At 41.8% G+C, this 18,060-nt stretch overlaps 1 protein-coding gene across 3 annotated transcripts in view; it reads right to left on the reverse strand.

The window, feature by feature from the left end:
• Positions 1 to 18,060, reverse strand: part of SCAP (SREBF chaperone) — an 84,427-nt gene that overhangs the window by 24,625 nt on the left and 41,742 nt on the right. For all 3 annotated transcript variants that reach the window (XM_059939485.1, XM_059939486.1, XM_059939484.1), the window contains exon 3: positions 98 to 227. In XM_059939485.1, the coding sequence (XP_059795468.1) occupies positions 98 to 227 (130 nt within the window). The remainder of the gene's footprint in view (positions 1 to 97; positions 228 to 18,060) is intronic.

Here is an 18,060-nt window from a genome sequence, read left to right on the forward strand (position 1 = left end):
CAGAAGCTGACCACCCTCACTCACTCACAGAACCCCTGCCTCGGCCAGTCTGCACCCAACTCCCAGGGCTCTCCTCAGCGATACACTGAGCACCTACCCACTCTGGCTGCTCATTAGGCTCTTCTGGCTTGTGGTCAGAGGCCACAGGCGGGGGCGAGTAATCCTTCACAGGAGTGGTGAATTCCACGGGTCCTGTTCCTGGCAAGGGGAGTTTCAGCAGTGGGTAGCTGGGATGAACAAAAAGGAGAGAAGAGTTAGGACACGATGGCAGGTAGAAGCTGTGCTGAGGTAACAGTGACGCAGGAACCACTGCAGTTGCACTAAATTCTCCATGCTAGGAGAACTGTACAAATGTACAAAATATTAGTCATAAAACTTCAGAGCTAGGAGAAAACTCAGAAGCCTCTAGATCAGAATTTTTCAAACTCCCTTTTAGTCACAGGAAACCCAATGCATAAACTATGAAGTAGTTTACTGGTTGAATATTTTTGGAGATGTAATAAAGGCAAGATGCTACACAAACTTCTGGTCAAATTAGACATAAGTAAGACAACAAGAAAAAACTGGGGAGGGACTTCCCTGGTGGTCCAGTGGTTAAGACTCCGTGCTTCCACTGCAGGGGGCACGGGTTCGATCCCTGGTTGGGAAGTTCTACATGCCGTGCGGCGCAGCCAAAAAAACAAAAACTGGGGAAACAAAAATCCAGAAGGATCCTGATTCAGACTGCTGAGCAAATTGCTCCAAGTTAAAGGGACAGACCATAGAAACTGTGCATAACACATTGAGGGTGTGGTTTACACTAGATCAGGCTGAACAGAAGTCAATGGACCTACCACACACAAAGGAAAAAGCTTGGCCTAACATCAAAAAGTTGGCAAATGGATGTGCTTTTGTTTCAGATTTCACTTCTTTTAAAACTTTTTCTTCAGGACTTCCCTGGTGGTCCAGTGGTTAAGACTCCACGCTTCCACTGCAGGGTGGGCAGTTTTGATCCCTGGTCGGGGAAGTTCCACATGCGGCACGGTGCGGGGGAAAAAAAAAAAATTGTACTACATAAAAGTTAATTCCCAGTTTTAAATAAAACTGGGAATTAACTTTTATGTAGTAAAATGCACAAATCTTAAGTATAGGGACCTCCCTGGTAGCGCAGTGGTTAAGAATCCGCCTGCCAATGCAGGGGACATGGGTTCGAGCCCTGGTCCGGGAAGATCCCACATGCCACGTAGCAACTAAGCCCGTGCGCCACAACTACTGAACCTGTGCTCTAGAGCCTGCGAGCCACAACTACTGAGCCCGCATGCCACAACTACTGAAGCCCGCATGCTTAGAACCCGTGCTCCGCAACAAGAGAAGTCACCGCAATGGGAAGCCCGCTAACCGCAACAAAGAGTAGCCCCCGCTCTCTGCAACTACAGAAAGCCCGCGCGCAGCAACAAAGACCCAACGCAGCCAAAAATAAAATATAAATAAATTAATTTTTAAAAAATCTTAAGTATATAGTGCAATGAATTTTTACATATGCCTACACCTGTGTAACCACTACCTAGATCAAGCTATAAAATATCTCCAGAACCTCAGAAGGTGGCCTTGTGCCCTGGCCCAGTGAAGAGTATCCACTACCATAAACCACTATTAGAATTTCTATCACCATAAATTAGTTTTGCCTGTTTCTGATGGCATATAACTGAAATCATCCATTCCACTGTCTATTCTTTTGTGACTGGCTGTTTTCACTTAAATTACATCTACTAGAGTCATCCACACTGGCACATGTAGCAGATCATTCTTTTCCGTATGTACTATTCCGCTGAATGAACATATTAGAGTGCATCTATCTATTCCAGTGTTGAGGAACATTTGGCTGCTCCCAACTGAAGCTATTAAGAATAGAGCTATTGTGGTAATTTTTATGTATACACTCATTTTTATGTAAGCACTCATTTCTGTTGGGTATATTCATAGAATGAAACTTCTGGGTTGTGGAGTATACGTATATTTAGCTTTGTAGATCACACCAGTTTTCCAAAATACTTATTTAAAGTAGTTATTTAAATTTACGTTCCCACCAGCAGTGTGATAGGAGTCTCAACTGCTTCAAATCCTTGTCACCTCTTGATATTGTCAGTCCAATTAATTTTAACCATTTAGAGGAGGAGGTGGTGGTATCTCTCTGTGGTTTTAATATACAGCAAATAGTGTCGAAAACTCTTTCATATGCTTATTAGCCATTTGGATGAATCCTCTTTTGTGAAGCACCTCTTCAACTCTTCAACTGTTTTTAATTGAGTCGTCTTTATATATTCTAGATATGAGTCCGCAGTCCTTTATACAGCTATAAATTTCCCTCTTAGTTCTACTTTCACTGCAGCCCATAAGTTTTGGTATATTGTGTTTTTGTTTTCATCATCTCAAGGTATTTTCTATTTTCCTCTCTGATTTCTTCTTCGACTCACTGGTTGTTTTAGAATATACTGTTTAATTTCCATGTATTTGTGAATTTTCCTTCTATTATCTTTTTAATTAAATTTATTTATTTTACTTATTTATTTTTGGCTGCATTGGGTCTTCGTTGCTATGCGCAGGCTTTCTCTAGTTGCAGTGAGTGGGGGCTACTCTTCATTGCGGTGCACGGGTTTCTCATTGCGGTGGCTTCTCTGGTTGCAGAGCACGGGCTCTAGGCGCGCAGGCTTCAATAGTTGTGGCACGCGGGCTCTAGAGCGCAGGCTCAGTAGTTGTGGTGCACAGGCTTAGTCCCTCCGCGGCATGTGGGATCTTCCTGGACCAGGGCTCGAACCCGTGTCCCCTGCATTGGCTGGCGGATTCTTAACCACTGCACTGCCCGGGAAGCCTTCCTTCTATTATTGATTTTTAGTTTCATTCTGCTGTTATTGGAAAAGATCCTCTGTATGATTTCGATCTTTTTAAATTTACTGAGACTTGTTTGCGGCCTAACATATATGGTCTATCCGGGAGAATGTTTATGTTCACTTGAGAAGAATGTGTATTGGTCTAGCTGGTTTCAGTGTTGCTCAAGTCCTCCATTTCCTTATTGATCTTGTCTGCTTGTAGCCATCATTGAAAGCGGAGTATTGAAGACTTCAACTATTACTGGAGAACTGTATATTTCTCCTTTCAATTCTGTCAATTTTTGCCTCATATATTTTACGGATATGTTGTTAGGTGTTATATGTTTATAATGGTTATATCCTCTTGTTGTATTGAAGCATTTATCAATATATAATGTCCTTCTCTGTCTCTAATAAATTTTTTAATGTTGTCTGATCATAATATAGCCACTTCAGTTCTCTTCTGGGTACTGTTTAGCACAGAATATCAACCTCTTTGTGTTCTTATATCTAAAGTGTAGTGTATATCTAAGGATCTCCCTGGTGGTCCAGGTGGTTAAGACTCCGTGCTTCCAGTGTAGGGGGTATGGGTTTAATCCCTGGTCAGGGAACTGAGATTCCACATGCTGCAGGGTGCAGCCAAAAAAAAAAAAAAAAAGTTAAAAAAAAAAAGCATAGCGTATATTTAAAGTGTCTTGTAGACAGCATGTAGATAAAGTCTTTGTAAAATCAAATTGGCCACTCTTTTAAAAGGAGAGTTTGATCCACCTACATTTAATGTGATTACTGACAAGGAAGGATTTATTTATGCCATTTAGCTATTTGTTTTGTTTGTCTTATATGATTTTCGTTCCTCAGTTCCTCCATTGCTGCCCTTTTTTTAAGAGGGGGGGATTGATTTTTTGTAGTGTGCCACTTTGATTCCCTTCTACTTTCCTGTTCTACATATTTTAAAAGTTATTTTCTTAGTGGTCACCTTGGGAATTCTATTATTAACAACTTATAACAACCTAGGTTGAATAGAGGGGTTCAACAGCAAATCTGAGCAGAGAAGAAAGGATCAGCAATTATGAAAATAAGACAACTGAAATCATGCAGTCTGAGCAGCTTAGCTTCAACAGGATACACCCATTCTGTCTAGACATCCTTGTCTCTCCCCTTTTATATTGTTGTCACAGATTACACTTTACATTTAATCTCTTTAATGTAGATTTTAAATTATTGTTTAATACACTTGCCCTTTAAATCACAGAAGACAAAGAAAGAAATTACAAACCAACAATACTGATTATCTTTACTAGTGTTTCTTTTTTCTTATGGCTTCAAATTGCCGGGTAGGTGCACTGGTAACAATTTCCCTCAGCTTTTGTTTATCTGGAAATGTCTTAATTTCTCCTTCATTACTGAAGTATAGTTTTTGTTGATTTTTTGGTTTTTTTTCAATTTGAAAGCAGTCACTATTTTTTTTTTTTTTTTGCCCACACCCTGCCGCATGCAGTAACTTAGTTCCCTGACCAGAGATCAAACCTGGGCCCCCGGGCTTCCCTGGTGGCGCAGTGGTTAAGAACCTGCCTGCCAACACAGGGGACATGGGTTTGAGCCCTGGTCCGGGAAGATCCCACATGCTGCAGAGCAACTAAGCCCATGCGCCACAACTACTGAGCCTGCGCTCTAGAGCCCACGAGCCACAACTAATGAGCCCATGCACCACAACTACTGAAGCCTGCACGCCTAGAGCCCGTGCTCCGCAATAAGAGAAGCCACTGCAATGAGAAGTCTGTGCACCGCAATGAAGAGTAGCCCCTGCTCACTGCAACTAGAGAAAGCCCACACGCAGCAACAAAGACCCAACACAGCCAAAAATAAATAAATAAAATAAATAAATTTAAAAAAAAAAACCTGTGCCCCCTGTGTTGGAAGTGCAGTCTTAACCACTGGATCGCTAGGGAAGTCCCTGAAGTATAGTTTTGTAGAATTTAGAACTCTTGATTGAGTTTTTTTTCCTTTCAGGACTTTAAATATGTGATCCCACTGCCTTCTGGCCTCCATGGTTTCTGAGAAGAAATCAGCTATTAATCCATCGAGAATCCCTTTTATGTGAAGAGTTGCTTCTCTTCTGCTTCTTCCAAAAGCTAAGGTTCAGCTGTTTGGAGGTAGGTGTCAAGGGCTGTCTCTGGACTTAGCTAAGGTTTTGCTGGGGAAAGCTCCACACAATGCCTGGGCTGACCCCTGAGCTCTGGGTGCAGAGAGGAGTCCTGGGGCCCAGAGCTAAGACTGCTGAAGCTCTAGCTCTACTAAAAGATGAAGGCAGGCAGTACATTTTATTTACCTACATTCACTTTCCATACAGTAGCTGCTCAAAACACTGACTAAAGGCAGCCTGTTTCTCAAGATTTGAAATATGTAAAACATCTGTGAATTCCAGGAGTCTAAACATTCCAGCAGGAAGAGAAAGAAGGTCAGCACACTCCAGAGCATCCACTTTCTTAGGATAAAGTCTCTTTGGAAATGTCCACAGGCCTTGAAATGCTTAAAGTGGCTCACAGTCATTCTCCAACCTTGCCCTGGAGCCACACAGCTCCCCTCTTGCTTCTGAGGCTCTGTACTTGCTGGAACACTCTTGCTCATTCTTCTCCTAGATAACTCAGCTTCAAGGCCTCAACTACAGTATCATTTGCCTAGGAAGTCTTTCCCCTTTCCCCAAAACTGAGTTAAGGCCCCTCCTCCTATGAGCTGCCAAAATGCCCCGTACTCACCCCAACACGGTTCTTATCACTGATGGTGAGCCTGCCCGTTTCTGTCTCTGTAACAATGATGATGGTTTCTAACTCTCACTGAGTACCTACTGTGTGCCAGGTGCCTTCCATCTTTTTTCTCATTTAAGCCTCACCACAGGGACTTCCCTGGTGGTCCAGTGGGTAAGACTCTGTGCTCCCAATGCAGGGGGCCTGGGTCTGATCCTTGATTGGGGAACTAGATCCCACATGCGTGCCGCAACTAAGAAGTCCACATGCAACGATGAAGATCCCGTGTGCTGCAACTAAGACCCAGCGCAGCCAAAATAAATAAATAAATAAATATTAAAAAAAAAAAAAAGCCTCACCACAACCCAACAAGGCACACAGAAGCTATATCCCCTCTAGCCCCCAAGAAAGTGACAGAACCAGTATATGAACACAGGCAGTCTGGCCCCAGAGTCCACCCTCTTAACATCACACTATACTCTTGTATTACATTTCTGTTTTGTTTAAAAATTTAAACAGGTAGGAGTAGGAACCAAGATGGCGGAGTAGAAGGACGTGCTCTCACTCCCTCTTGTGAGAACACCAGAATCACAACTAGCTCCTGGACAATCATTGACAGGAAGACACTGGAACTCACCAAAAAAGATACCCCACATCCAAAGACAAAGGAGAAGCCACAATGAGACGGTAGGAGGGGCGCAACCACAGTAAAATCAAATCCCATAACTGCTGGGTGGGTGACTCACAGACTGGCGAACAACTTATACCACAGAAGTCCACCCACTGGAGTGAAGGTTCTGAGCCCCACGTCAGGCTTCCCAACCTGGGGGTCCGGCAACGGGAGGAGGAATTCCTAGAGAATCAGACTTTGAAGCCTAGTGGGAATTGATTGCAGGACTTCGACAGGACTGGGGGAAACAGAGACCCCACTCTTGGAAGGTGCACACAAAACAGTGTGTGCATCGGGACCCAGGGGAAGGAGCAGTGACCCTGGGGGAGACTGAACCAGACCTACCTGCTAGTGTTGGAAGGTCTCCTGCAGAGGCGGGGGGTGGCTCTGTTTCACTGTGGGGACAAGGACACTGGCAGCAGAAGTTCTGGGAAGTACTCCTTGGCGTGAGCCTTCCCAGAGTCTGTCATTAGCCCCACCAAAGAGCCCAGGTAGGCTCCAGTGTTGGGTTGCCTCAGGCAAAACAACCAACAGGGAGGGAACCCAGCCCCACCCATCAACAGTCAAGTGGATTAAAGTTTTACTGAGCTCTGACCACCACAGCAACAGTCAGCTCTACCCACCACCAGAGCCTCCCATCAAGCCTCTTAGATAGCATCATCCACCAGAGGGCAGACAGCAGAAGCAAGAAAAACTATAATCCTGCAGCATGTGGAACAAAAACCACATTCACAGAAAGACAAGATGAAAAGGCAGAGGGCTATACACCAGATGAAGGAACAAGAAAAAACCTCAGAAAAACAACTAAATGAAGTGGAGATACGCAACCTTCCAGAAAAAGAATTCAGAATAATGATAGTGAAGATGATCCAGGACCTCGGAATAAGAATGGGGTCAAAGATCGAGAAGATGCAAGAAATGTTTAACAAAGACCTAGAAGAATTAAAGAACAAACAAACAGAGATGAACAATACAATAACTGAAATGAAAACTACACTAGAAGGAATCAATAGCAGAATAACTGAGGCAGAAGAACCTGGACCTGTCCTTCCAGTGACCTGGAAGACAGAATGGTGGAATTCACTACTGCGGAACAGAGTAAAGAAAAAAGAATGAAAATAAATGAAGACAGCCTAAGAGACCTCTGGGACAACATTAAATGCAACAACATTCGCATTATAGGGGTCCCAGAAGGAGAAGAGAGAGAGAAAGGACCAGAGAAAATATTTGAAGAAATTATAGTTGAAAACTTCCCTAACATGGGAAAGGAAATAGCCACCCAAGTCCAGGAAGCACAGAGAGTCCCAGGCAGGATAAATCCAAGGAGAAACACGCAGAGACACATAGTAATCAAATTGGCAAATATTAAAGACAAAGAAAAATTATTGAAAGCAGCAAGGGAAAAACGACAAATAACATACAAGGGAACTCCCATAAGGTTAACAGCTGATTTCTCAGCAGAAACTCTACAAGCCAGAAGGGAGTGGCACCATATATTTAAAGTGATGAAAGGGAAGAACCTACAACCAAGATTACTCTACCTGGCAAGGATCTCATTCAGATTCGACGGAGAAATCAAAAGCTTTACAGAGAAGCAAAAGCTAAGAGAATTCAGCACCACCAAACCAGCTCTACAACAAATACTAAAGGAACTTCTCTAAGTGGGAAACACAAGAGAAGAAAAGGACCTACAAAAACAAACCCAAAACAATTAAGAAAATGGTCATAGGAACATACATATCGATAATTACCTTAAACGTGAACAGATTAAATGCTCCAACCAAAAGACACAGGCTTGCTGAATGGATACAAAAACAAGACCCATATATATGCTGTCTACAAGAGACCCACTTCAGACCTAGGGACACATACAGACTGAAAGTGAGGGGATGGAAAAAGATATTCCATGCAAATGGAAATCAAAAGAAAGCTGGAGTAGCTATACTTATATCAGATAAAAAAAACTTTAAAATAAAGAATGTTGCAAGAGACAAGGAAGGACACTACATAATGATCAAGGGATCAATCCAAGAAGATATAACAATTATAAATATATACGCACCCAACACAGGAGCACCTCAATACATAAGGCACCTGCTAAGAGCTATAAAAGAGGAAATCGACAGTAACACAATAATAGTGGGGGACTTTAACATCTCACTTACACCAATGGACAGATCATCCAAAATGAAAATAAATAAGGAAACAGAAGCTTTAAATGACACAATAGACCAGATAGATTTAATTGATATTTATAGGACATTCCATCCAAAAACAACACATTACACTTTCTTCTCAAGTGCGCACGGAACATTCTCCAGGATAGATCACATCTTGGGTCACAAATCAAGCCTCAGTAAATTTAAGAAAACTGAAATCATATCAAGCATCTTTTCTGACCACAACGCTGTGAGATTAGAAATGAATTACAGGGGAAAAAACGTAAAAAACACAAACACATGGAGGCTAAACAATACGTTACTAAATAACCAAGAGATCACTGAAGAAATCAAAGAGGAAATCAAAAATTACCTAGAGACAAATGACAATGAAAACACGACGATCCAAAACCTATGGGATGCAGCAAAAGCAGTTCTAAGAGGGATGTTTATAGCTATACAAGCCTACCTAAAGAAACAAGAAAAACTCAAGTAAACAATCTAACCTTACACCTAAAGAAACTAGAGAAAGAAGAACAAACAAAACCCAAAGTTAGCAGAAGGAAAGAAATCATAAAGATCAGAGCGGAAATAAATGAAATAGAAACAAAGAAAACAATAGCAAAGATCAATAAAACTAAAAGCTGGTTCTTTGAGAAGATAAACAAAATTAATAAGCCATTAGCCAGACTCATCAAGAAAAAGAGTGAGAGGACTCAAATCAATAAAATTAGAAATGAAAAAGGAGAAGTTACAACAGACACCATAGAAATACAGGGCGTCCTAAGAGACTACTACAAGCAACTCTGTGCCAACAAAATGGACAACCTGGAAGAAATGGACAAATTCTTAGAAAGGTATAACCTTCCAAGACTGAAGCAGGAAGAAACAGAAAATATGAACAGACCAATCACAAGTAATGAAAGTGAAACTGTGATTAAAAATCTTCCAACAAACAAAAGTCCAGTACCAGATGGCTTCACAGGTGAATTCTATCAAACATTTAGAGAAGAGCTAACACCCATCCTTCTCAAACTCTTCCAAAAATCTGCAGAGGAAGGAACACTCCCAAACTCATTCTATGAGGCCACCATCACCCTGATACCAAAACCAGACAAAGATACTACAAAAAAAGAAAATTACAGACCAATATCACTCATGAATATAGATGCAAAAATCCTCAACAAAATACTAGCAAACAGAATCCAACAACACATTAAAAGGATCATACACCACGATCAAGTGGGATTTATCCCAGGAATGCAAGGATTCTCCAATATACGCAAATCAATCAATGTGATACACCATATTAACAAATTGAAGAAGAAAAACCATATGATCATCTCAATAGATGCAGAAAAAGCTTCTGACAAAATTCAACACCCATTTATGATAAAAACTCTCCAGAAAGTGGGCATAGAGGGAACCTACCTCAACATAATAAAGGCCATATACGACAAACCCACAGCAAACATCATTCTCAATGGTGAAAAACTGGAAGCATTTCCTCTAAGATCAGGAACGAGACAAGCATGTCCACTCTCACCACTATTATTCAACATAGTTTTGGAAGTCCTCGCCACAGCAATCAGAGAAGAAAAAGAAATAAAAGGAATACAAATTGGAAAAGGAGAAGTAAAACTGTCACTGTTTGCAGATGACATGATACTATACATAGAGAATCCTAAAAATGCCACCAGAAAACTACTAATCAATGAATTTGGTAAAGTTGCAGGATACAAAATTAATGCACATAAATCTCTTGCATTCCTATACATTAATGATGAAAAATCTGAAAGAGAAATTATGGAAACACTCCCATTTACCATTGCAACAAAAAGAATAAAATACCTAGGAATAAACCTACCTAGGGAAACAAAAGACCTGTATGCAGAAAACTGTAAGACACTGATTAAAGAAATTAAAGATGATATCAACGGATAGAGAGATATATCATGTTCTTGGATTGGAAGAATCAATATTGTGAAAATGACTATACTACCCAAAGCAATCTACAGATTCAATGCAACCCCTATCAAATTACCAATGGCATTTTTTACGGAACTAGAACAAATCATCTTAAAATTTGTATGGAGACACAAAAGACCCCGAATAGCCAAAGCAGTCTTGAGGGAGAAAAACGGAGCTGCAGGAATCAGACTCCCTTACTTCAGACTATACTACAAAGCTACAGTAATCAAGACAATATGGTACTGGCACAAAAACAGAAACATAGATCAATGGAACAAGATAGAAAGCCCAGAGGTAAACCCACGCACCTATGGTCAACTAATCTATGACAAAGGAGGCAAAGATATACAATGGAGAAAAGACAGTCTCTTCAATAAGTGGTGCTGGGAAAACTGGACAGCTACATGTAAAAGAATGAAATTAGAACACTTCCTAACACCATACACAAAAATAAACTCAAAATGGAATCGAGACCTAAATGTAAGACCAGACACTATAAAACTCTTAGAGGAAAACATAGGAAGAACACTCTTTGACATAAATCACAGCAAGATCTTTTTTGATCCATGTCCTAGAGTAATGGAAATAAAAACACAAATAAACAAATGGGAACTAATGAAACTTCAAAGCTTTTGCACAGCAAAGGAAACCATAAACAAGACGAAAAGACAACCCTCAGAATGGGAGAAAATATTTGCAAACGAATCAACGGACAAAGGATTAATCTCCAAAATATATAAACAGCTCATGCAGCTCAATATTAAAGAAAGAAACAACCCAATCCAAAAATGGGCAGAAGACCTAAATAGACATTTCTCCAAAGAAGACATACAGATGGCCAAGAAGCACATGAAAAGATGCTCAACATCACTAATTATGAGAGAAATGCAAATCAAAACTACAATGAGGTATCACCTCACACCAGTTAGAATGGGCATCATCAGAAAATCTACAAACAACAAATGCTGGAGAGGGTGTGGAGAAAAGGGAACCCTCTTGCACTGTTGGTGGGAATGTAAATTGATACAGCCACTATGGAGAACAGTATGGAGGTTCTTTAAAAAACTAAAAATAGATTTACCATATGATCCAGCAATCCCACTACTGGGCGTATACCCAGAGAAAACGATAATTCAAAAAGACACATGCACCCCAAAGTTTATTGCAGCACTATTTACAATAGCCAGGTCATGGAAGCAACCTAAATGCCCATCGACAGACGAATGGATAAAGAAGTTGTGGTACATATATACAATGGAATATTACTCAGCCATAAAAAGGAACGAAATTGAGTCATTTGTTGAGACATGGATGGATCTAGAGACTGTCATACAGCGTAAAGTAAGTCAGAAAGAGAAAAACAAATATCGTATATTAACGCATGTATGTGGAACCTAGAAAAATGGTACAGATGAGCTGGTTTGCAGGGCAGAAGTTGAGACACAGATGTAGAGAACAGACATATGGACACCAAGGGGGGAAAACTGCGGTGAGGTGGGGATGGTGGTGTGCTAAATTGGGCGATTGCGATTGACATGTATACACTGATGTGTATAAAATTGATGACTAATAAGAACCTGCAGTATAAAAAAACAAACAAAACAACTAATACTAAACTTTCATTGGGTTATTTGTATGGAAATATGTTAATATAAATGTTTCAGACATTACATGAAATTTCTAAAAATCTTATATGTTCTGGTATAATGTTATAAGTCATAATTCTAGTTATTACTTTAAAATGTATATCTCAGAAATAACTAAATTTCCTTGTCAATTGCATTATTATGAACTTTCATCAAATCTTTAACCGTGGTCATTTTTAAGTCTTTTGTCATTTACAGACAGTTCTGGGTGTACTCTGATGCTTTTGCAAATATGTTCCTATAAAAGGGTTTCATCTTCAAGGAATTCATGGAAAGACTCTGACAAGTACAGGTTTCTGGTAACTGACTGTACTGCTGAACTGAATGAATAAGCATTTTCAGAACTCTAATGAAAAACTGATGAACTCATAAAAGTGCTAACAAAAGATCAAGATGAAAAAAAAAATTAATTACATGGGACTGAGTGAACTGATGAGGATGATTATAATTTTTGTGACTTTCTGTTTGAATAAAAAAAAATTTTAAACAATCATAAATTCCTTTTAATAGAAGCACAAGAAAAACACCAAGATAAAGATTCTACAAAAATGCAAAATGCAAGGTTTCTTTTTTTTAAGTTTTTATTGGAGTATAGTTGCTTTACAATGTTGTGTTAGTTTCTACTGTACTACAAAGTGAATCAGCTATACATATACATATATCCCCTCTTTTTTGGATTTCCTTCCCATTTAGGTCACTACAGTGCATTAAGTAGAGATCCCTGTGCTATACAGTAGGTTCTCATTAGTTATCTATTTTATACATAGTATCAATAGTGTATATGTGTCAATCCCAATCTCCCAATTCCTCCCACCCCATCCCTTTCCCCCTTGGTATCCATACATTTGTTCTCTACGTCTGTATATATTTCTGCTTTGCAAGTAAGATCATCTATACCATTTTTCTAGATTCTACGTATATGTGTTAATATATGATATTTGTTTTTCTCTTTCTGACTTACTTCACTCTGTATGACACTCTCTAGGTCCATCCATGTCTCTACAAATGACCCAATTTCGTTCCTTTTTACAGCTGAGTAATATTCCATTGTATATATGTACCACAACTTCTTTATCCATTCGTCTGTTGATGGGCATTTAGGTTGCTTCCATGACCTGGCTATTGTAAATAGTGCTGCTATGAACATTGGGGCGCATGTGTCTTGTTGAATTACGGTTTTCTCTGGGTATACGCCCAGTAGTGGGATTGCTGGGTCATATGGTAGTTCTATTTTTAGTTTTTTAAGGAACCTCCATACTGTTTTCCATAGTGGCTGTATCAATTTACATTCTCACCATATGTGGAAATTCTTAATAAATCTATGTTTCAACTTGTGTTTTGTAAATGAAGTCCATCACAATGGAGCATGTGCTGAGGATTTGGAGTGTAGGTTCACAGGTGGTCCCTCCTCCCCGGGACAGGTGCTTGACCACCAGCTCCCCTGCCAACTTGCATCCCAGAATCTGGCCTTCCCCTCCCTGTCCAGGTATCCATTTGCTGCTGCCCCCTGGAGGCACCTGACCAAAACATGGAGGGCTGCTCAGAAGTGCATACCCCGCTGTGTCCTGGAGCAGGGTGAGGCACTGGCCATTGCCTAGCCCATGCTGGCTGCACCACAGCAATCTGATGGGCATTTTGGCAGGAGGAAGCCTTTCATCCACTTCCATCTGAGCATATTTTAGTACCTTTAACAGTACTTTTCCCCTGCTTTCTGAAGCAGCAGCCCTGCATTTTCATGTTGCACTGGGTCCCACAAATGATGATGCTGGCTCTACATCTCCCATTCTCACTCCCAGTCATCTGTGATGGGAGCTCAGGAGACACGGAAGACATACAGGAAGAGCAACCAGAAAAATGACACTCAAGAGATGTGGCACAGGACACCTCTCTGGAGACATCAGGAGTGGGACATGTTTTTCTCTCTTCCCTTCTCAGGGGAGAACAATACAGGACTCGGGGTGGGGTAGTGAAAGACTATAAAGGGAAATTTCTGAGATCTCCTGATCTCTCTTCTGTTGGAGGAAATCTGGGGTTGGAGGAAATTTCGGGTGATAAAGGAGTCTTTGATCTCCTACAAGCCTTTCAGAGCTTTTCCAGAGCTCGTGTGTGAGGTCAGGGGTAACTTCTGCTTGGAGGGAGGCTCTGGCTTTGGAATGCTGAACAGGACCCAGGAGCAGCTTCTGGAGCTGGTCCCCTGGGCTCCTGAGTCTAGGCTTTGGGGCAGAGGTCAGTGGTGCTCTGGGACTTTGTTCTCAGCTATCCAGCCCAGCTCTCCAAAGCACAGGTGCAGACAGGGCTTCAGTTACTCATATTTCTTTCTTGTTCATGAAAGGAACATAAATGTGTCCAGAGAGTGGCCACATAGGTACAAAAAGAGGGAGCCTGTTCTATAGTCTCCTGTGTGCCCACCCACAAAGGGGTCACGATGATCATAGGGAAACCTGAGCTGTGGGCAGACAAGGGAGAGAGGTTGAGAGCGGAGGCCACCACAACTGAGATGTCCAGCCTCAGCCTGAAGGTGCTGCTTTCCTCCAGAGAAAAAGAAGGAGGAAGGGGCCAAGTCTGCTCTCAGATACCCACACAGGCTGTAGGATTATCCTCCTTCAGGAGGTTTGGAATGGTCTCATCATGATTCCAACTTGCTCTCCAAGTTAAAATCCACCCTCTCTAACCATGACCAGCAGGTTATGGAATCACAGGTGACCTGATGACCCCTCACATTAACCTCTGACCCACACATAGGGCAATTCAGCTGGCCTGGCACCCAGACACTCTTCCTTCATTCCACGGCATACCTACCACTTCCCAGGACAGGTCCCAAGAAATAGCACCCTCTGCCTTGCTGGACTGCTGCTGAGCCACACCTCCGGTCCTGGTGGCCTAACCTCTAGGAAATGTAAACAGATACCTCTTGCCACAGTGCCTACTTGCTACAAGTTTCATCAGATTTTCCCAGAGGAAAGAGCATTTATGGCTCCCAGGGTGATCCAGTGGGATGAACAGGTCCACAGCCCAGGCAGCTGCTAGATCCAGACAGAGGTAGCAAGAGCAGCAGTCCTTTCGGTTCAAGCTGAACAACTCTCATTCCAGGTACAATAAAGGTAAGCAGTTAAATGGAATCTGAGTATCTAATAAAACTACTAAAAGCTGTCTACTCATTTCTCCAAAGAAGACATACAGATGGCCAATAAGCACATGAAAAGATGCTCAACATCACTAATTATTAGAGAAATGCAAATCAAAACTACAATGAGGTACCATCTCACACCAGTCAGAATGGCTATCATCAAAAAATCCACCAACAATAAATGCCAGAGAGAGTGTGGAGAGAAGGGAACCCTCCTGCACTCTTGGTGGGAATGTAAATTGGTACAGCCGCTACAGAAACAATACAGAGGTTCCTTAAAAAAACAAAAATAGAGTTGCCATGTGATCCAACAATCCCACTCCTGGGCATATACCCGGAGAAAACCAAAATTCAAAAAGATACATGCACCCCTATGTTCACAGCAGCACTATTTACAATAGCCAAGACATGGAAACAACCTAAATGTCTTGACAGATGAATGGATAAAGAAGATGTGGTAAATATATACAATGGAATACTACTCATAAAAAAAGAATGAAATAATGCCATTTGCAGCAACATGGATGGACCTAGAGATGATCATACGAAGTGAAGTCAGCAAGAGAAAGACAAATACTTTATGATATCACTTATATGTGGAATCTAAAATATGACACAAATGTGACCTTATTTATGAAACAGAGACAGACTCACAGACATAGAAGGCAAACTTATGGTTACAAAAGGGGAAAGGGGGTCAGGGAGGGATAAATTAGGAGTTTGGGATTAGAAGATACAAACTACTATATATAAAATAAACAAAACAAGGTCCTACTGTATAGCACAGGGAACTATATTCAATATCCTATAATAAACCATAATGGAAAAGAATATGAAAAAGAATTTGTGTATATATATGTATAACTGAATCACTTTGCTGTACACCAGAAACTAACACAACACTGTAAATCAACTATCCTTCAATTAAAAAAAAAATTACAGAATATGAAAAAAAAAAAAAACCTATCTATTAACCACACTTTATTTTCTGCAGGCAACCTGTAGCTCTGGCAGAAGGGGAGATGCTCTGGATAGAAAAGCTTCCCATACAGAAGAGGATAGCGAGGCTTGTGCCCTGGGTCCACAATATCTGGTCTCCTTTCCATAAAGGCCCAGAATCTCTGGATTTTCTGATACAACCTTTATCATCTTTGGAGGCTGAGGGACTTCATCTAGCCTTAGAAATTTTCTCCTAAGCCAATCAGATTTTAAGAAATTTTTAAAATTCCTTTACAATCACCTAACAAAGATGCTGGTTTGAAAAAATAAGTACACAGCATTAAGAATGTGACGGTACACCCCAGTACAGGGTGACTGTAAAGACAAGAGGAAACCAGAGTGCCCTTAGAGAGTGGGACCAAAAGAGGCAGCAGGTTCAGAGGGGTGCGCTAGGGTAGTAGCCTCCCTGTGCTTTTGTTGGGAGAGCGGCGAGCTGCATGAACACAACCATAAACAGGAAAGGAGGCAAGGAAGATGCCACCTATTCTTCCTGTAGGGCTCAGCTCAGGTGTCCTCCTCCCTGGAAGCCTCCCTAACGCTGTCTCCCTTTGCACCAAGGTTAGGTCAAATCTGCTATGCACAATACCCAATGGCACTGCAGTTATCTCTCTCAGGCCGAGACTGTGGGAGGGACTGTGTTCTGCGTCACTGGTCTGGCACAGTTCTTGGCATATATTATAGCAATCTTTATTGAGGTGGCTGTAAAACCCAATTTTATGCTCTCTCCTCAACTTCTGTTATGTAGGGCCACTGCCTCAAAAAGCCTCTCTATCCTCTGTCTAGGCAGATCCTGTCAGGCCCTGTCCCTGGCCCACTGCAACTGAGATTCTCTTTCTGAGGCTTCTCGTTCAAGGAGCAGACTCCCTGCAATGAAAGGTATCAGCACCAAACAGTGTTCTTCATAAAGTTCATGTCACCACAGCGAAGTGGAGAAAGTACAGATTTGGATCTGCCACACAGACCGGCCAGTTGCAGCACATACCACTTACTATCTCTCCACATTAGTTTCATCATCAGCAAAAGAACTAGGGAATAACCACATCCTCCAAGGATGTTAGGCGACCAAATGAAATACTGTGTGTGGAAGCACCTGACCACAAAGCCAGCGCTCAGTGAAGATTAGTTTTTCTTTCCCTCCTATCAGCCCAATCCTTCCCTGAGGCTCACCCACTCCATTCTCAGGACTGATGTTCAGCCAAGACACCTGTGGGATATAAGACAGGTGTCTGCCCAGCTTGGCTGCATTTGGGCTGTACTGGTTGTTAAATATTGTTATTATCACATTTGCCTCTTACCCCATCCTCCATCCCATTCTAATTCACCCAGAGTCGAGAAGGAGTCTTCCACGCTTGAGACCTTAGCCATCTCATAAAGTTTTCATACCAGAGGCCCCCAAGTCATAAATCCAAGGACAATCTATTTTGAAACACTTGTGTGATATCAAATTATTCATTCAAAGATAAAGGCCAACTGCACCCAGCTACAACTGAGCTGCTACACATAGCCTACTTTCCCTGTCCAGGAAGCTGCCTGGTCCCAGCTGGCCAAATCCAATCCTCAGAAGATGAATGGCAAAGAGGAAACATCCTTGCCTTTTCCGGTAGCTAGAGCCGTCTTTGTAGAGGGGAATCACAACCACCTCCTCAACCTACACTGCCCATAGAGCAGAGGTCCCCAACCGTTTTGGCACCAGGGACCAGTTTCGTGGAAGACAATTTTTCCATGGACCAGTGTGGGGGTGGGTGGGGGTGGTTCATGCAGTAATGCAAGCCATGGGGAGTGGCAGAGGAAGCATTGCTCGCTCACCCGCCGCTCACCTCCTGCTGTGCGGCCTGGCTACTAACAGGCCATACTGGTCCGTGGCCCAGGGGTTGGGGACCCCTGCCACAGAGAACACA

The sequence above is a fragment of the Balaenoptera ricei genome, chromosome 11, assembly GCF_028023285.1.
Source record: "Balaenoptera ricei isolate mBalRic1 chromosome 11, mBalRic1.hap2, whole genome shotgun sequence".
NCBI classification, from domain to species: domain Eukaryota; kingdom Metazoa; phylum Chordata; class Mammalia; order Artiodactyla; family Balaenopteridae; genus Balaenoptera; species Balaenoptera ricei.